Genomic DNA, 20,909 nt, shown 5'->3' on the forward strand with positions numbered 1-20,909 from the left:
ACAGATGGAGATGATTTATCTGCAGCACATAAAACCATATAAAGCTACTGTCTGCAAACTCGTATCTGCAACTCTAGATTTTAGAATAGTTTTAAACTTCAACTGTGGGAAGTTTATAGATATAACTTCTAAGGTGCCTCAAACTCAAATCTGTTCCTTTAAAACCTCAAAGTTTGAACCACTTTCTTCTCAAATTTTGAAAAATAGGATATATACTTCTCTACTTAAACTGCCCCTTAGAGGGTAAGTCTATGGTTAGGCAAAATACAAAATAGTCATTAGAAGGCCTTTGGGGCGAGGGGATACACTGATTTAACATTTTGCACTCGGATGTAGAGTGTGACTCAACACTTAGCATTAGAATAAAGGAATCGAGAAAAAAGTGAGTGCAAAGGGTTAAACCATGGGATAGAGGTGGCGTTTTGCTGTTGTTTCAAAACAGGAAGCCAAATGAAAAGCATTCCAAGTACAGAGCATTATAAGGCTTCATCTTGCAGAGAGGGCTGATATAGGAATGGTTTTATTCGGATTTATTTATTTGCTCCCAAAGGCAACAGAGCTGGTATTAAAACCATTCTCAAAAGTACATTTAAGTTGCCAGGGGAATTGTTTCACACAGATGTCTTGGGCCTTGGCCCCGATCTTCTAAAACTCATTCTCTAGCCTGACTGGTGTGGCTCAGTCAGTGGTTGAACGTCAACCTATGAATCAGGAGTCATGGTTCAATTCTGGTCAAGGACACATGCCCAGGTTGTGGGTTCGATCCCCAGCAGGGGGTGTGCAGGAGGCCACTGATCAATGATGTGAATCATTGATGTTTCTATTTCTCTCTTTCCCTCTCCCTTCCTCTTTGAAGTCAATGTTTTAAATATATATTTTAAAAAAATAAGGCTTAAAATGAATTCTTGTTGACATTTAATATAAAAACCATACCCAAAACACATTCCTCTATACAGAGTAACTGTTTACTTGTCTTCCACCATATAAATGAAGGCTTAAGCTAATTATCTCTCAGCCTAGAAACCTTAATAGTCAAACTGGCATCATCTCAAAAATAAAAAATAAAAATGTTAAGATCATTTCAACTATAACTTTGTCACAAGAGGTTCTTATGCTAGTTCCAACTGATCACCTACTTACACAAGCCAAGAGAAATAAAACAGCATAACATCACTGTTTACTGTTTAAGGAATTTTTATTAAAGCAAGAATTTTATAATCCAAATTACGTTTCCTTGCTCAGTTATCAATTCTGTTATTTAAAACAGAAGTGACATTCTGAGCTATTCCACAGTAAAGAATTACAAAATTAAAGAAAGGAATGCTTTAAATTTTTGTACTTTGCTGAAAATTCTTTTTCCCAGGGTCTATAAAACATTAATTTGTTTTTATATTTTACTATTTTTTTGTAGTTTTTTTTGTTTTTGTTTTTAAATCAATAAGTAATCTAGGACTAGCATTATTTTTGCTAGACCTGGCATTTGCTCGGTACATAAGGTCCAAAGTTTCCTTTCCTTTTTTTATTTATTTTATATTTTGCAATGTTTTTTTTTTCCGTAATATTGTTTTTCGATGTTTAGATATTTTTCTTCGGTGAAGCACGAGTTTCTTTTCGTGGTCCCTGATCAATCTGTAAATGTGGGGGGGGGGAAAAAGATTATAATCATAAAACTTGCTCTGAGACTAGATCTTAATTATTCCAACCACCAAAAAAAAAGTCTCATTACATAAAGTGATGGAGGTACTAACCATCGCTACAGTGGCAATCATATCACAATATAGACATGAGTCAAATTAACATGGTGTGCTTTAAATTTTACCATTATGTATCAAATATACTTGAATAAAACCAAAGCCAACAAAACAAGGAAGATAAGACCAATACTAGTACTGTCAGTAGCAAATTAAAGCTGTGTACCAAATTCAGTCAACCACACTCATTTGTTTACATATTGTCTATGACTGCTTTCACACTGTAAGATAGTTGAGTTACTGCCAACAGACACAACAAGGGCCACTAAGCCCAAAATGTTTCCTATCTGGTCCTTTTCAGAAAAGCTTTTCCAACCTCTGGTCCTGGCTGAACAGCTACATTATAATACTATTTCTTGGGAGTAATAAAGGGCAATAGTAGAGGCCTAAGGGCAACTGTTATTACTGCCACCCATGAAAAAGCATAAGCTAGGAAAGCCCCGAGAGTAAAGCATACAAAGGGCCAACCCCTGTTAAAGGCCATTTAACAAAACTCACTATATAAAATGTTTAATCATGCTTTGATTTTGAAAATTCAAGTTAATATCAGGGTAACAGGTAAAAATTAATTCTTACATTTCATTTCTCTGAAAAACTATCAATACACTTGGATTTAATGGTAAAATTAATTTTTGCTATGTTTCAAAATTTGCTCCAACTATTATAAAAGATTGAGGAAACAAGCTTAAAACGACCATGAGGGAAAGCTCACTTTAAACAGTTGGAACACCGGTGGCACTGTTAACTGCTTTCTGGGCAGCCTCTTTAGCTTGGTGGGCTTGTAGTACAGCTACAGCTTCATCAACCTAAAAAAGGAGAACAAATTGGCTCTGAAAAGAAATAACTACAAGAATCTCAACTTGACCATACACAAATGTCAAAGGTAAAGTGTAAAGAACTCATAGTTCCAAAAAACATTCCAACTATTATCCATATCTTTTTGAGTTCCATTCCACCACTATTCCAGAATTATGAACTCTCTTGTACTTCTTACTCTCACCAAAAATCCTCCAAAATAGAAAAATATTAGCAAATATCACTCTCTTTTTCCAATAAAGAAGTAGCAGTTAGACGAGCATGGACACTAGAGTTAAACTGACTGATGTGAAGCCACACTCGGCACTTCCTAGCTTTCTGAGCATTGGGGAATTATTTAACCTCTCCATGCTCGTCTCCCCATTTATAAAATGGGAATAATAGCACAGGTTATTATCAGAACTTACAATTACTACTTGTAGAACTCTTAGAACAGTGCATAGTTTGGAGAATGATCTGTTTCAGGTACTTACAACTGTAAACCTACTTTTGCCCACCCTGTATCTATGAAATTAAACTCCTACAAAAAGCCCTAAAATATTCGTAGTCTAAGTTGTTAGATATATGACAAATTTAAATTACTTTAGAACGAAGAGATTCTGGAGACTCAAGCATATGAAGAAGTTCTGAATTATCGATCTCCAACAGCATGCCAGTGATTTTACCAGCAAGAGTAGGGTGCATGGCTTGAATGAGAGGAAACAGCCGTTCACCTAGGGACAAAAACATTTCAAAGACTTCAATAAAAAAAAAAAAAAAATCCTGAAAGCATCTACCATATTAAAACTGGGATTTAAGAACCTTGTGTATATAGCAAATAAATGGGCGTAAGCTATATTGCTATATTCAATTGTTAAATCTATGCTCAGGCAAAAATCAAACAAAATTTGTCCCTCATTTGGTTCAAATTCCTTCTTCCAACAATGTGGTGGGAATGCATGGCAAGTAGGGGTGTAATGCCCTATTACCCTATCCATCAAAAGCAACATATTGATAACTTTCTGGGCTTTAAATTAGTTAGGCAGACAAACTGTGCCATCATAATCATTCATGCCAATTCAGATAAATCTAGCTGTATTATTAGGTGCAAAAGAGGGTTTTGTGTCTATTTTCTAGTCTCTAACTGACTAGGTAATAAGACAAAGGTACTTACCCAACATTTGCTTTTGCTCTTGAGGAGGGGCAGATGCCAACATGGAAGCAGTCAAAGGCTCCTGACCTTGTACATGAACAGCAGGCTAGATATAAAATAGGAAAATTCCTAAGTTTAAAGTGCAGAAGTAATGGCAAGTATAAGCGACAGTCACCACTGGAAAATCAGTGAAGTGATGGACTGCAATCTGAACAAACAGAAGCTGAGTAAACCAGAAACACACTTATTTGTTCAAGTATTAGGACCACATGGGATATTTCACTTTTTTTTTTAACCTAGAGTATTCTGTGGAACCAGATTTCTATTATAAGCAATGACAGTCTTGATCCAGCGTTAAAAAAAAAAGGGGGGGGGGGGGCGGGACGGGGGTAAGCTACATCTCACAAACTAAACTTGATTTTACCCTTTCTTCCTTACAGCTATGCCAAACAAAACTCAAGTCACCCAATTAAATTAAGAATAGGAAATGCAGAACGCTTGTCTAATTCCTATAGCACATGCAGATAAGACATTTTTACATACTATCAATTAATGGGACAATTAACAAGATATTCTAGACAGCCTAAGTTCTCCTATATCATACAGTTGTCTTCAACTTCTCTGATTGCAACCAAGGTTGTGTCGCCTTCATGAAGAAATCCTAAGTCCATACCTGCTGCATGGTAACTTGTGGCTGTGCATTAAGATGTTGTTGAGGATTGCGAACTCCTGCAGCGTATTTATACTGTGGAACGGTGCGGACAGCAGGAGTAGCTGCAGCAGCAGCCGCTGCAGGACGAGGACCCATTGTCTGTGTTGACGTGTTAGCTAAAAATAAAAACATACATTTTGTACATTTACCTTGCTACTTCAAACTGGAGACCAATTTTTACAGGCAGGATTAAGACTCACCAACACGCTGTGTGGACATGACTCGTGGAACCTGTGAAGAAGCTGGTCTCATAGTACTAAATGGTGGTCTAGGAGCGGCTGGGCGGATAGCACCGGGCATATTTTGGAATGCTGCATTTAAAGATATGAACACACATTACCTTGGCAAAACTCACTAAAGTGTTCATGCTGCCTTTTTAGAGCTGTGAGATTTGAACAAAAGGCTAAAAATAAATACCATTTTTTAGTCTCACACCTGCAATTTCCCCAGACTTATCAGAGCATTAGTAAATAAACATTCATTCATACAACAAATACTTATTAATATCTGAACATCGTATACATAAACCTCATTCCAAGTGCTCCTACAATACAGCACTATTCTACAGACAGGATAAGGCCAAAGATGCCAGGACCTGGTCCTCATACAAGTAACAAAATCTTTAAAACTACTGCCCAACCAAATATGCAATTATGAAATTAAGAAAGATCCTGCCCTACCAGTGTGGCTCAGCTGGTTGAGCATTGTCTGGTGCACTGAATGGTCACCAGTTTGCCTTCTGGTCAGGGAACATACCCAGGTTACAGGCTCAATCCCTGGTTGGAGTGTTCAATCCCTGGTTGGAGTGTGTGTGGAAGGCAACCGATCAATGTTTCTCTCTCACATCAATGTTTCTCTTTCTCTCCCTTCCTCGCTCTCTCTCTAAAAAAAAATAATAAAATAAAATTTAAAAATCAATAAAACATTATTAAAATAAGTTAAAAAAGAATAAAGAGTTGGATCCATTCCCAAACTTACCATAAAGGAAAAAAAAATCAAACCAGCACAGAAATCACTGTCTCAGAGTGGTGAAGCATTTTACAATTTTTTTAAAAGGGAAAAAAAAAACCAATAGGAGAAAAAAGGGGACACACGTAATACTTTTAACAATAGACTTAGAATCCCCAAATGAACACTGATAACCATAAATTATGAAAAGCAAGTTAATATATCACTGAAATGTAACAGATAATTGGCCCATGTATATTTTTATTCCAAATAATTCATCCCCTTAAGAGAAAAAAAGAAAAGCTTACGATGAGGTCTGGCACCCTGAGCAGTCCAGCGAGGACTTGGTCTTAGTTGAGCAATTTGGCTAGGAGGATAGTATGCAGCACGGTTCTGAGTCTGTAGAAAGCAAACAAAGACTTCGGCAAAAGAAAAAAAGCAAATAATGCAACTAGCTATATACTCTAAATATATACCTACTATATACTAAATGCAGGTTCTCAAACAGAAAAACGTACCTGTGGGATAGCTGCCATGAAGTAACCTGAAGGAGGTGCTGGCTGGTAGGGGTTGATTACGGGGTTGGGCACAGCTCTCACACTTGCCATTCTCTGCATATACTGGTTAGTGAGGTGAGCCTGGCGCTCTTCTTTGCGCTGAGCTAAAGCTACGTACAATGGTTTGGTAGCCACAATTCTACCATTCATTTCTGTAACTGCTTTAGTGGCTTCTTCTGGGGAGGAGAAACATACAAAACCAAACCCTTTGCTGCGACCACCCTCCATCATAACCTATTGAAAGAAAAAAAAAACATTAAACAAGGTTAATGCAGTGGTAGAATGAGGCACAAATGGAGAGCATTATTCAATGATAGCTACTGACTCAACTAAACCCTGTTAACAATGAAAGGATTTCCGCCCCCCACAATTTTTCCTTAGTACCTGAATATTAAGGGCAAGCTACACACATGCATTATCCTAGCCAAGCAAAAGAGGAAGTAAAGGGGCAAAGGTACAACAGCAACTTTTTAAAGATATTCAGTTAGATATTAAGATTTTCACTATTAAGGTTTAAATAGCTAAATAAATTCAAGGCTTACTAAATTTAAAACTCTTAGCACCACTGGAAATACCCAATTAAAATCACTCTCTAAGCCACTGAAGCTGACAAAATGCTTTACTACTCTTTAAAGAGGAAAGAGGGGGAGGGAAAGCAGTTGAATCTTATAATACGCATATCCTATCTAATAAAGAGGGAATATGCTAATTGACCATCACACCCTCACAAAGATGGTGGTGCCCACATCCAATAAGGAGGGAATATGCTAATTACTGCCACGCCCTCAAAGATGGTGGCGCCCAGTCCCCTCAGCCCCACTGGGGGGTCAGGCGCGCTGCATGGCCAGGCCCACCCCCAGGCGGGTCCGGCCACTCTGCACACCTGCCTCCAGAGTCCCTCAGTCCCCTCAGTGCCCCCAGCCGCCCAGGGCCAGTTCGAGGCACAGGCAAGCCTTGGATGGCGGCTGCCCGGCTGCCCAGCTGCCCAGGGCCACCCAAGGCTCAGGTAACCAGGGTCGGCTGAGACTTGCACTGTTGGCAGTGGCAGCAGCAGAGATGTGATGGGGGCATGGCCTTCCCCTGATCACCGGACCGGGTTGCCTCTTGCCCCTGAGGGCTCCCAGACTATGAGGGGGCAGGCTGGGCTAAGGGGACCCCCCTCCAGTGCATGAATTTTCATGCACCGGGCTTCTAGTTTTAAAATAAAAACTTCACACTTGCCGAAACTGGTTTGGCTCAGTGGATAGAGCGTCAGCCTATGGACTCAAGGGTCCCATGTTCGATTCCGGTCAAGGGCATGTACCTTGGTTGCGGGCACATCCCCAGTAGGGGGTGTGCAAGAGGCAGGTGATCGATGTTTCTCTCTCATCGATGTTTCTAACTATCTCTCTCCCTTCCTCTCTGTAAAAAATCAATTAAAAAAAACAACAACCTTCACACTCAAGACCAGAAGGGCCATGAATATTGGGGTATAAACAATATTCAGGAAACTTTCACTGACTGCAAAGATCTTTGCAACAAGCAATGAGGAAATGCAAAGAACCCCTCACTAGCCCAGATATATGCATAAGCGTGCTATCCAGCTACATTAAACAGGAATAATCAAAATGGCAATGAAACAGACGCCAATCTTACTTTTATGAGGAATCAAAAACAAAAACAAATTAAAAAGAAACAAACAACTCTTCAGTTCCTGGATATAGAAAATAGATGAGTGGGTACCAGAGGGGCAAAGGGTGGGAAAACTGGGTAAAGGGGGTTAAACAGTACAAACTCCCAGCTACAAAATAAATCATGGAAATGGAATGTACAGCATCTATCTATAATAATAAAAGCGTAATATGCTAATTAGACTGGATGACCTGCCAGACAAAGCCGGGGCTGCAAAGAAAGGCCAGGTCCCGGGTGCCAGAGAGAAGCCGGTGCCAGCAGCTGGGGGAAGGAAGGCCTACTCTTGCACAAATTTCGTGAATCAGGCCTCTAGTAGTTAATAATACTGTACTGTATACTTGAAGGTTGCTGCTAGCAGAGATCTTACAAGTTTTTTCATTACAAGAAAAATATTTTTTTGTGACTGTACGGTGATGAATTGTCATCTCTTCACAATATATACAAATACTGAGTCACTGTGTTGTAAACATGAAATTAATGATATAAATCAATTATATATAAATTTAAGAGTCCACAAACATACCCATGCAATTATGGGAATTTAGTATGTTAAAGTGAACATTTTAAAAATAGGGGGCAAAGGATGGACTTTGAACTATGTAGTATATGGCACATTGGAATAACTGGAAAGAATTGTTAGACCTCTTCTTCACATCACATTAAAAAATAAAATTGCCAGATTCTCAATCTGAACATAAGATGCAAAAATGTAGGAAAAATGTAAACTGACACAAGATCCTAAAGTACAAAGTGAAAGGCTGAAAGAAAATATTTGCAATATAAAACGAAGGGCTGACATACATTGTCCCTAAATAAAGACAACCAATGCAATATACACTGAGTGGCCAGATTATTATGATCTCTGAACGCATAATAATCTGGCCACTCAGTGTATATCCTATATAATAAAAGGCTAATATGCAAATTGTCCCCTCAACCAGGAGTTCGACCAGCAGGCAGGCCAGCCAACTGCCCATGTCCCCTCCCCCTGACCAGACCCCACCCATGCACGAATTCATGCACCGGGCCTCTAATACACACACATACACACAGTGGCCAGATTATTATGCGTTCAGAGATCATAATAATCTGGCCACTCAGTGTAAAAGTATGCAAAGAAAAGCAAAAAAAGTAAACACATGAAAAACATGTCACCATTTGAAAAGATATATATATATATATACTGCTTTCTACTAATTTGATAAGACTAATAGAAATTTGTTCAGCCCTTTTGGACAATTTTCTTGTATCAATTTTAAATACACACCCACAAACCAGCAATATCAATTCTAGAAATACTGGCATGTGTACAAATATATATATATATGAATAAAAAGTTTTTAGAAAGGTGGATTTAACTTTGGAAACATGCAAAACAACTTAAATGCTTATCAATACAGGTACAGTAAAATAATTTATGATATATCCATACCATGAATATTTAGCTCTTAGCAAAAAAAAAAGTGTAAATGCCTGAAATAAGTATGTATTTAGATATATTGTTAAATAAAATAGCAAACTGAGAATACGCAGGGCATAATCCTGTTTTCTAAAAACTATGCATACAGACTGTTTGTACAAGCATGAAAAATGATCAACACCACTCAATCTTTTTGGAGACTAAAAATGGGGGATGCAAGAGTTGCCTTTCACTTTTTGTCTTTCTCCTTGATATATGTTTTTTCAGCAAGCATTATTAAATCAACATAATGCCCTCCTCCCTCCAAAATAAATTCTTGCCAAACTTTTCACCTCCTTACAAATAGTGATATTATAATCCACAAAGGACTTTAAGAACTCTCCTTTGTAAAACATGCATGTGAAATACATTTAAAATAAATGGATGTATATTCAGTTACAGCTTTCAAGGAATACACTGAGGATAAAGACACTCCAGGTACTCTTACAAAAGCACAGGCTGTAACACAAGACAACCACAGCCCTTGCTTTATTTGTATTCATCTACTGCAGTAGTCGGCAAACTGCGGCTCTCGAGCCACATGTGGCTCTCTGGCCCCTTGAGTGTAGCTCTTCCACAAAATACCACGTGCGGGTGCGCATATAGGGTGTGATTGAAACTTCGTGGCCCATGCGCAGAAGTCGGTTTTTGGCTCTCAAAAAAATTTCAATTGTTGTATTGTTGATATTTGGCTCTGTTGACTAATGAGTTTGCCGACCACTGATCTACTGTGTTCCTAACATTTCCTCACTTTCACAGAAGCTTCCTTGATCAATGGGTTTGCCAGGAAAAGCTGAGAAAGATGAGCCACAGATCATTCCAGAGCACTGAGCTTTAATTTTTCCTACACTCCAAAATTCCAGAATTTAGTATAGAATACTGTTTTTAGAGTTTGACTCTCTCAGAATGACTAAGTGAATAGATTAGCCCAATTGTTAACAGGTATAGTCCCCTAATAAACTGACACCTTAACCAGTAAAAGTACTAGTTTAACGAAGTGTAGAACAGTGCACATCACTGAGGATCAATCAATGTAACTATGGTCGGTCATCAACTGCAACCTTCCTCAGGAAAGAATGCAGAACTCTCCATCTGCAAAAATAAACCAAGGGGCTACAATTCCACATCAAATTTGAATGTTTTGTTGTGTGTTTTTTAAGCAATGAAGCAAAAACTTGATTTCCAGGAAAAGGAAAAAAAATTAGGGGGTGGGGGAGGGCACCTTATTTGACTATTCGTTTGCAAAGTGGAAAAAAAACCTGAAGTAAATTGATGTGAAAATTAAGTACATATAACCATGGAATTTTCCAAAATCTTTAAAAAAAAAATCATATGCTTACCTTTGCGCTAGTGATTGTACCAAATGGAGAGAACTCTTTCCGGAGACGTTCATCGTCAATACCATCATCAAGATTTTTCACATAAAGGTTAACACCCTAAAAAAAGAAAAAAGGAATACTAGAAAAATAAAGAAAACCATGGTGGTACTTAAGCACACTTCCTACTGTTTTATCCCATGTTTCCCCCCCCCCCCCCGCCCCAAATCCCCCGATTACCTGTAAGTAAAGTGAACATAAAATAGGTTTCCTTATCCCTGTCCTATTTAGCTTGTTCAATTAAAAATGAACCAGACAGCCCTAACTGGTTTGGCTCAGTGGATAGTGTCAGCCTATGGACTCAAGGATCCCAGGTTCGATTCCGGTCAAGGGCATGTACCTTGGTTGCGGGCACATCCCCAGTGAGGGGTGTGCAGGAGGCAGCTGATCCATGTTTCTCTCTATCCCTCTCCCTAGAAGAATCAATATGTTAAAAAAAATAAAAATGAACCAGGCAGCCCAGCCGGTGTGGCTCAGTGGTTGAGCGTAGACCTATGGTTCGATTCCTGGTCAGGGCACATACCTGGATTGCAGGCTTGAACCCCAGTAGGGGCTGCTCAGGAGGTAGCCAACCAATGGTTCTCTCTCTCATTGAAGTTTCTGTTTGTCTCTCTCTCACCCTTCCTCTGAAATCAATAAAAATTTATTAAAACACAAAAAACAAACCTGGTATCTGGTGATCCTATCTTGCTTCATCTGTTCAAATTTGCGCTTAAGTTCCGTCTGCCGTTCCACTTTTTTCTGAGCTCGGCCAACGTAAATTTGTTTTCCATTGAGCTCCTTTCCATTCATCTCATCCACAGCCTTACAGAAATAACAAAAACTTTAATTACTTGAAATATGGAAATTCATTTCTTTAACAACAAAGAAAGTTGGTTACGTTGTGAATGCTAAAGGTAGACCAATAACAAAAATTAAATTTTGCGGTTTGGGGAAAATGTAGGTTTCCAATTTATAATGTCAAAATATATAAAATCCAAATAATTTAAAAACAACATGTAAAGATGAACATGTAAAACAGCCATTGGTATGCATGTAAATTTCAACGTAAGAGCAACCCAGTTTTGTATCTCTTTGCAGTAAAACACAGAACACCTAAGTGCCTTTAGTTAATATATTTAAGTCTTACTTTCTGTGCATCTTCATGCCTTTCGAAGCTTACAAATCCAAAACCTTTGGATTTTCCACTTTCATCTGTCATTACTTTCACACTTAAGGCAGGTCCTAAAAGAAAATTTAATGACTCAGATATTCCATACAATATTTAGTTTATACATTTTAAGTTTCAACGCACAAAAACAAAGCCATGCATGGGGCATTAAATAGTCTCTTCAAAGACCCTTTATTTCTACTAAGAAGTAAACTGAAAACATTCCTACTTCCATTTATGGAGGTATATTTTAGACAACTGTAAAAAATGAAGTTTTATTCTTAGCAGTAGTACAGAACAGATTTGCTTTTTTTTTAACCCAACAATTTGGTTTTCTTGACATCAGAATTAACAAATAAGAATTTCTTAAGCCCTGGCCCACTTGATTTCAACAGTCAGTGCCTGACATTTGGGAAGACAAAGAATCACCTGGAGGTGGCATGTTTCTGAATTCACACATGCCCAATCCCATCCACTCAAGTAAAAATGACGCTTAACTGAGGCGGGTATTATCTCAGGTAGGTGGGACAAAAAGGCTAAAAAAATCACATTTAATTAGAGAATTTGCAAGATGTATGAGCATAGATTACTTCTGAATGTGCTTTAGTCCTAAGGTTATACTTTCAATCTCTGCTATGCAAAGCTATCCAGAATATAACTGGCAAATTTACAAATTGGTGGTCAACTGACAGCATTATTCATTTGAAATAAGTGGTTAACAATATCCAGCCAAACTTTAGAAATAGCGTCTAATCTAAAAAGAGATGAAATATACAACTCCGACAGGAACAATTTGCATATTAGGCTTTTATATAAATAGATTACTTTGCAGTACAATAGATGATCAGCAGCTTAATCCAAAAAACTACAAATTATTGTAAGTCTCATTTATTTTGGTAAAATTAGCCAAAACTAATATTGAGCAACTAGAGGCCCGGTGCATGAAGTTTGTGGGTAGGGATTGGGGGGGTGGGGGGGGCCCGGTGTGTTCCTCAGCCCTCTCTGCTCCTTAGCAATGCTGCAGAGGTGGGAGAGGCTCCCACCACCACCATCGCTGCACTCCCCAGCTGTGAGCCTGGCTTTGAAGGCTGAGCAGTGCTCCCCCTGTGGGAGCACACTGACCACCAGGGGGCAGCTCCTGCATTGAGCGTGTGCCCCCTGGTGGTCAGTGTGCATCATAGTGACCTGTCCTTCTGGTTGTTCACCATTAAGAGTCACGTAGGCTTTTAATATAAAGGTTACTCAGAACTTTGTAAAAATTTAATTCAGACACATTACCAAACTTGCCAAAGAGATCCTTAAGGCGCTCATCATCCATGTCTTCTCCAAAATTCTTGATGTAAACATTGGTGAACTCTTTTGCCCTAGCTCCAAGTTCTGCTTCTCGTTCTTTACGAGACTTAAATCGCCCAACAAACCTAAAAGAAAAAAATACATAGACCATAAAATTTAGTTTCCATTTTGTGAAGTTCAGATTAAGCCTGATGGTTGATTTTGTAAATGCTACTCATAATTTCAGAATCTCTAATAACGAGCACACTGTAAAACGGAAATAGAGCCTCAATGAAAAAATAAAAGTCTAAAATATAAAAAAATTCACAATTACAATCACACACACACAAAAAAAAAACCCACTTTTTTTCTTTCAATTTATTCACTTTTAGTGAGGGGGGAGGCAAAAAGGGAGATAAAAAACACTTTTGATTTGTTGTTCCGCTAATTCTTTGGTTCTTGTATGTGCCCTGAGCAGGGGTTGAACCTACAACCTTGGTGTATTGGGATGACACTAACCAACTGAGCAACTTACCCAGCTAGGGCAAAAACAACCCACATTTTTCTTAATACACACTTCTCTCACACCTACAGATGACTGGAATGCCAATGAAAAGACTTAAAAACCCTGGCCAGGTGGCTCAATTGGTTGGAGTGTTGTCCTGTACACCAAACGGTTGCAGGTTCAATTCCAAGTCAGGGCACATAACTAGGTAGCAGGTTAGATCCCAGGTTAGGGTGCATACAGGAAGCTACCAACCCTTGTTTTGATGTTTCTCTCTCCCGCTCGCTAACCTTTTGCACTCGGATGTCGAGACTCCACACGGTTAGCATCGGTAGCAGCTCTTTTTATACTCTTTGGTATCAATAATTTGAAATATAAAAAAATCCAAATAAATAAGTTTGTATGAAAAGAAACTCCAGTTTTTTATTCTACTGCCGCACTTTGTAAAATCTGGGGTATTTAAAAAATTAAATCCCAAGCAGAATAAAGGAATCGAGAAAAAAGCGAGTGCAAAGGGCTAAAACGTATACTCCAGTGAGGATTTAGAAAAAAGACAAAAGCTTTCATAGCAGCTGTTTCAAAGTGGTTCCTGTACTTTGTAACTTAAAATATAACTTAATTCTATACTCTTAACACATAATAGCCCTGCATAATTTTTTATATTATCAACAAAATGTTTTTAAATTTAGTTTTCCCCTAATATAAAAGTAGTATATGTGCCATTGAAAAATAAATATCAAACATTTCCTGCCCTAACCGGTTTGGCTCAGTGGATAAGAGCGTCGGCCTGCGGACTGAAGGGTCCCAGGTTAGATTCCAGCCAAGGGCATGTACCTTGGTTGTGGGCACATCCCCAGTAGGAGGTGTGCAAGAGGCAGCTGATCGATTTTTCTCTCTCATCTATCTTTCTAACTCTGTCCCTCTTCCTCTCCCTTCCTCTCTAAAAAAAATCAATAAAATATATTTTAAAAAAACCCAAAACATTTCCTATAATACTAATCAAAAATCTACCCCACCAGTGATGAGCACTTTGCCCCCCTTGAAGCACTGCTGACAGGCAAATTATGTTTCCATCTGAGAATACTAATAATGCTAAATATTTCTCATTTAAATGTACTCAAAATTCAAACAGGTAATACCATGTGCGTAACTTCATGTACAGACTGATCACACCACTTGATGCACTGGTTTATGAGCACCACACCTTAAGAGTGATGCAGTTGACTTATAACCAAACCCAATTTGTATACCATCATTAACTACACAACAACATAAACTCAAAGGTCATTTACACTATGACCTCACAGCTGAATTTACCCAGACCCACTGACTGAGGAGAGAATAAGATTTGTCATTTCTTTGGGCTCATAAAATCTGTATTCTTACAACCTATAACAGAAATAATCTTACACAGGTTTTATCAGTGTTATTTATTATTTTTAAAAATGTTTTTAATGATTTTAGAGAGAGGAAGGGAAAGCACTGATGTGAGAAACATAAATTGGCTGCCTCCTGCATATCCCACCCCCTACTGGGGATGGAGTCCAAAACCCAGGCACATGCCCTGACCAGGAATCCAACCACTGACCTTTTGGTGCATAGAAGATGCACAACCAGCTAAGCCACACCCCTCAGGCCATCAGTGTATTTAATTTTTAAGAACAAGTTTATTTCAGAAAGATTAATCATAAAGACTTCTGGTTTAATTCAGCTTTTTCTTTAAAGAGGTGGATGGGTTCAAAAGGTTGGGGGAAAACTTTATAATCCATCAATAAATTGCAGCAGTATAACCAAGTAAAGGGTCACCCTGGGCTCAGAACTTAGACCAGTGGGCTTGTATTCTAGCCCATCTGTCATGCCAGCATTTAATTACAGGCAAATTATTTTAGCCTCAGTTTCCTCAAATAGAAAATGGGCTAATTACTACCTCAGAAATTACAATTAAGCTTCTGTCCGGCTTCTAGTTGTTCAACTATGCACTTACTTTGAGAAAGCTTTATATCCCAGTATACCCATTTTTTTCTTTTTGGTTCACTGACCATTTTATTTTATTTTTTAAAAAATATATTTTATTGACTTTTTACAGAGAGGAAGGGAAAGGGATAGAAAGTTAGAAACATTGATGAGAGAGAAACATTGATCAGCTGAGCTGCCCCCTGCACACTCCCTACTGGGTATGTGCCCGCAACCAAGGTACATGCCCCTGACCGGAATCGAACGTGGAACCCTTGAGTCTGCAGGCCGATGCTCTATCCACTGAGCCAAACCAGTTAGGGCTGACCATTTTATTGATTCACTGTTATTTTAATGTTACATTGAGTGTGGAGAAAAGACAATTATAAAAATCTACCCCAAGATGTACGTTTGTTAATTTTCATTCAAATTTATCTCTTTATTAAGAGCACAAATACAAATTAATGTATTGATTGGAACTATTAAAGAGATCTGAAGTTTAACTAAATTTTTATACTTACACTTTACGATCATTTAGAAGCATCCCGTTCATTTTTTCAATAGCTCTTTCAGCTGCTTCCTGTGTCTCAAAATGTACAAACCCATAACCCTTGGAGCCATTTTCATCACAAACCACCTAGGGGAAAATGTATAGCAGTTTTTCATTATATACTATTAATTCAGCATTTTCCCAATGTTCAAAAGTACCATACTGCTGACCAATGCTGAGAGGATGGAGGGAGGCTTAAGGGGAGCTGACACCCAGCAGTCAAAATCTACATATAACTTTTGACTCCCCAAATAAGAATGTATCCCTCAGTATCCCCGCAGATACCAAAATCTGTGGCTATATAGAACAGTGTAGAACAATGCATAGTTGGCCCTCTGCATACAAGGATTCCCAAACAGACAGAAAAAACATATAGATATTTACTGAAAAAAAATCTGCATTTAAGTGGGCACACTGTTCAAATGTCAACTGTAAATTGTCACCTAGCCTGGGTATTTGGGAAATAAAGATACCCATTTATAGACAGTATTATAATCACACTGTTGCTTACCTTACATGAAAGGATGTTACCAAAAGCAGAAAATGTATCATACAGTGCTTTATTATCAATGGATTTGTCCAAATTTTTAATGAATATGTTGCCCACTCCACTTTTGCGAAGTGATGGATCACGCTGAGACCACATGATGCGAACTGGCTTGCCCTTTATAACATCAAAATTCATGGTGTCTAAAGCACGCTCCGCTGTAGGAAGGATATTTTGATAGAATTATTACTTTAAAACTTTTACAGGCCACTTAAAATTTTATGAACTGTGTGGGAGGAGTGATTGGGCCCACAATCTCTCTATTTCTTCAAACTTCAGGAAGGCTGGACCTTACCTCAACCTAGCCGAGATTTAAATTGTGTAACACATGAAGAGGCTATCAGAAGCCCCAAATTTCCTACCTGTTAATTAATGAAATATCACTGATAATGTATTTCTAAAACAATCTTTCCCTTTAATTGCCATTATATTTAAAAGCACCTTTTTGTTCCCGGTCAATGTAAAATCAAGATCCCTTTTCACATAAAATCTGCTTAATGAGCAATATAAAAGACATTAGGCAATTAAAGATTATCCACAGGCTAAACATAGTTTATGAATTTTTTAAGCATTTCTGCTCCTTCCCTATTGCTTGCCAAAATTGGTTCTTTCATTGGCAGCTTATCAGTACCAATATTAAGCAAAAACCAGTCCATTTTCTTAAAAAATAATAAATCCCTGAATTATTGGGGGGGATTTCAGTGATTCATGGCACAACTTCATATTGCCATGTAAACAAAAAAGAAAAAAAGAAAAGGCTATTATCTATTCAGATCAAGATTTGAATCAGGAAAAAGATTTGAATCAGGCCTTCAAAAACTAATGTGAAGTTGGGCATACTTAGCTGGATAATACATAATTTGGTCTACAATACTCACAATTAACCCTTTCTTGAGTTATAAAACCAATTTTATCTTAGATCACTTTTGTACTTAATAACTGATAATTTAACCAATTATTTCTGGATAGTGCTAGAAAATTTCAAAATCTACCCTGTGATTTCAGGACCTATGAAGAATTATGCACATTAAAGAAACACTTCTTAGAGAAGTTGAGACTAAATTAAAAAAAAATCCTTAAGTGAAAAAGACTAGATCCTTAAGAGGAGAAAAACAGTCCACTTTAAGTTCTACACCGTTTCACAAATTCCATGCCAACATAACTGTAAAGTTATTGAGAGGACAAATTTTCTAGCCACTTTTTATAAACGAAAGCTTCATTTTCTAGAAGGTAGTGATGATAGATAAGCTGTCAATTCATTATCAATTGACCACACCTACTCAGCTCCCCTAGTTTTTTAGCTGACTTTGCTCAAGCTTCTTTTGAATGAGTCACCTCTTCCTGCTCAATTAGAAACTGGTCACTTTCAGAAGTTATTCTACAAGTCCATCCATATAGCAATAAATAGGAAAAAAAAAAAAGAAAAAAGAAAACCACTGAAAAAACTATTAGGGAGGATAGTAATTTGTACATTTAGAAAACAAATAAATGGAAGATGGAAAAATGCTATCTTCTTTTTAGTCCTAGCACTGTTCTATTGATATATTGATAATACATAGGGTATATTTTAACATGGTAATTCAATTTTTTTTCAAATCCCAAGAAATTAAAAAAGTTGTTCCTTTGGACTGCAAATGGTTAAGCTTAGAAAAAACAAAAGCCACTTTTCAAGTCACCATTTTCTGGTCTCTCGAATTTGTTCAAGTTTTCTCTATCAACTCTTTAGATTGTGATTACCTGACCCAAACTTATGTTCCCTAGTATTACTTTATCTTCTCTTCAGTGATGAATCGTGCCCAGAGTTGGGAAGAACTGGTATGAAGTGACATTTGGAGGTACGGCTCACAGAGCAAAAGGGCAGGAAACCTGCAGTGCAGTTTTACAACTTCTGGTTCAGTGTCACAATAGTCTGCCTACCCAAAATCTCCATTATTAACTTTAGCCAGTGAAAAGCTGACCAAGTGAATTTAATAAAATAAAGGTTTAAATTCTACCCTTTAGGCCTTTTCTACAAAATCAAATCGACTGAAGCTGACGTGGAATTCAATTGATCCAGATATAAAGAAAAAACCCTGGCCACATGCATCAGGCCACATATCCTATCTACCAAATTTTGGTTTTTTTGTGAGCTTCAAAATAAAAACCCAAGGTTAGCAATATACTTCCCCGTAAGTCTCAAGCTAATTAGAATCTGCTATTCAAAACTCAGTCATTCTTCATGACTTACGGATATCCTAGGCTACTTTTTAAAAAAGAAACCTGAACTAGACTCCAATGCCACATAAGTAATGATGATCCACTCCACACTGCGTTCACCCAAGTAACACTTTACAGCCCACATTTGTGAATACATTTTTTAAGTAAAGCCCCTCAAAATCACAGGAACTATTTCAGAAGAGAAAAAAAAACCAATATTCTGAACAAATTACCACTATTACGAAACTAACCTGATTACAAAATTTAAATGATCTAAATTCCTGAGACAACGATAGCCTTCCATCAAGGGGGTCCTCCTCCACCTCCCCTCCTCCAACCCTGCTGTTCAGGTGAGAAGTGCTTGAACTTGGGGAAAACCCCAACTGCAAGGCCCCCTGGTAATGTAATTTCTAGGGCCACCAAGGCCCGGCCGGTTGTGAGGAATGCCATCAGAAGCCCGGGGACCACCGCGGCATGGCCGCCTCAACCTGACCCCAGCAGACGGGGCCAGTTAGAGAGGCAGGCCGCGGGCCCGCGGGGTTACGGGGGCTCAACACGTGGTCTTTTCCCGGCACTTCCTCCCGGGGCTGGGGCGCCGGCGAGAGACTGGGCGGTAGCAGCGCCTCTACCTGTTCCCGTAAAAAAAAGGGGGGGCTGCGCGCTCGGCTCCCCGGCATCCCGCGGCTACGGGCGGAAGCGCCCCGGAGAGCCCAATCTCAACCCCCCCCTCCCCGCCCCCGGCGCGTCATCACCCTAAAGTTTGAGCGGCTGAGGCCGAGAAAATGGTTGCAAAGGAGGAAGTGGCCAGGCGTGAGAGAGGCGTGCGGCTGCCGGCTGCGCGTGTTCGCGCCGGTCAGCGGAGCCGGGGTCCGGGCGCCCCAGCCTCTCCCCGCCGACCCTCGGGGGAAAGGGGGTGTGACAGGCCCTGCCGCCCCCTCCCCCTGGGACCGCCGGCCTAGCCCGCCCGCCCGCCCGCCCGCCTGCCCGCCGCCGCCGCCGGAGCCTCATGGCCGCTGCCCGCCCGCCCGGCGCTCACCGTCCGCCGGCTGCTGGAAGTTCACATACGCGTAGCCCAAGGAGCGGCGGGTGATCATGTCCCTGCAGACCCGGATGGAGAGGATGGGCCCGGCCGGGCTGAACTTCTCGTAGAGCATCGCCTCGGTCACGTCGGGGTGGAGGTCCCCCACGTAGAGCGAGGCCATAGGGTAGCTGGGGGCGCTGGGGTTCATCTCGGCACGGCTGCCCGCGGGGCCACAGGCCGCGACCTTTCCCGTGAGAGGAGGGGAGCGAGTGCGGGGCCGGGGGCCGGGGGCGGCGCCGGGGGAGGGGAGCGGGGGCGAGCGCAGAGGGACAAAAATCAAGCGGAATCGACAACTACTCAACAGCCGCAGGACGGGTCGGTCCGCTGCCGCTGGCCGCTGGCTGCCGGCTGGGAGCGAGGTGCGGTGTCGGGTCCGGGCAGCGAGAAGGCCTCGGTCTCTGGGTTCCTTCTTGGAGCTGCTTGCGGGGCCGCGGGCGGGTCGGTCTCGGCTGCTTCACCGGGTTATTTTATAAAAAAGGAAGAAAAAAAAATAAAAGTCTCCGGCGGGGGGGGAGACGCGGACTTTTTTGTAAATTTTTTTTTGGGTTTTTTAAAAGGTTTTTTTAGATTTTTTTTGGGTTTTTTTAATAATAAATGTGTGTTCCGAGCCCGGAGCACACACTCCGCACTCTCAGCACTAACCGCCGGGGAGAAGGGGAAGCACCGCCTCCTGCACCCTCTACTTATACCGCACGCGGCCCTCGCCCCGCCCCGGCGCGTCTGACGCCAGGACCCGACGTGAGCGTCGGCGCCGGAGGAGGAGGAGAAAAGCGGGCGAGAGGGCGGAGGGAAGAGAAAAACAGGAGGAGGAAAGAGCAGAGAGGAAGGGAGAGGCGGCGGCGGCAGCGGGTACGGGGGTGGGGCTGGGGCGGCGGGGCGGGGGTTCTGCGCACGCGCGGCGGCCGGGGGCGGGGCCCACGCTGCGTAGGCCCGCGCGGGGGGGGAGGGGCGGGCCGGCCCGCGGCGGCTCCCGGAGTCGTCGGCTGGGACCGCCCCGCCTGCCGCACTCCCCGCCCCCACCTCCACCCGGGAGAGGCGTTAACCCGTCACCGCCGCGGTGGGCGGTGCGCGAGGCTTCCGGGTTCCTCGGCACCAACCACCCCCCACGTGCACGGTCGCCCCGGCCTCTCCCCGCCTCGGCCAGCCCAGTGTCGTTCGCCCCCGTCCCCGAGGGACGCCGGGCACCAGGGGGCCGGCGTGATCCCTTCCAGACCCAGTTTCCGAAACGTGCGT

General features: G+C 40.8%; 1 protein-coding gene across 2 annotated transcripts; it reads right to left on the reverse strand.

The window, feature by feature from the left end:
- Positions 1 to 1,176: 1,176 nt before the first annotated feature.
- PABPC1 (poly(A) binding protein cytoplasmic 1) lies at positions 1,177 to 20,339 on the reverse strand. Of its 2 annotated transcripts, none has more exons than XM_054708250.1 (15): positions 19,632 to 20,339; positions 16,364 to 16,557; positions 15,824 to 15,939; positions 12,860 to 12,990; positions 11,552 to 11,646; positions 11,089 to 11,226; positions 10,387 to 10,482; positions 5,878 to 6,150; positions 5,668 to 5,758; positions 4,612 to 4,722; positions 4,373 to 4,527; positions 3,721 to 3,805; positions 3,150 to 3,280; positions 2,464 to 2,557; positions 1,177 to 1,629 (listed from the first exon to the last, which is right to left on the reverse strand). In XM_054708250.1, exons 1-14 carry the CDS (start codon positions 19,822 to 19,824, stop codon positions 2,465 to 2,467), a joined length of 1,902 nt encoding a protein of 633 aa, XP_054564225.1. In that variant the 5' UTR covers positions 19,825 to 20,339; the 3' UTR covers positions 1,177 to 1,629; position 2,464. The 2 variants fall into 2 exon arrangements, with proteins under 2 accessions (XP_054564225.1, XP_054564224.1); XM_054708249.1 differs by having other exon boundaries at positions 12,851 to 12,990.
- Positions 20,340 to 20,909: the final 570 nt, after the last annotated feature.

The sequence above is a fragment of the Eptesicus fuscus genome, chromosome 19 (genome assembly GCF_027574615.1).
Source record: "Eptesicus fuscus isolate TK198812 chromosome 19, DD_ASM_mEF_20220401, whole genome shotgun sequence".
Classification (NCBI taxonomy): domain Eukaryota; kingdom Metazoa; phylum Chordata; class Mammalia; order Chiroptera; family Vespertilionidae; genus Eptesicus; species Eptesicus fuscus.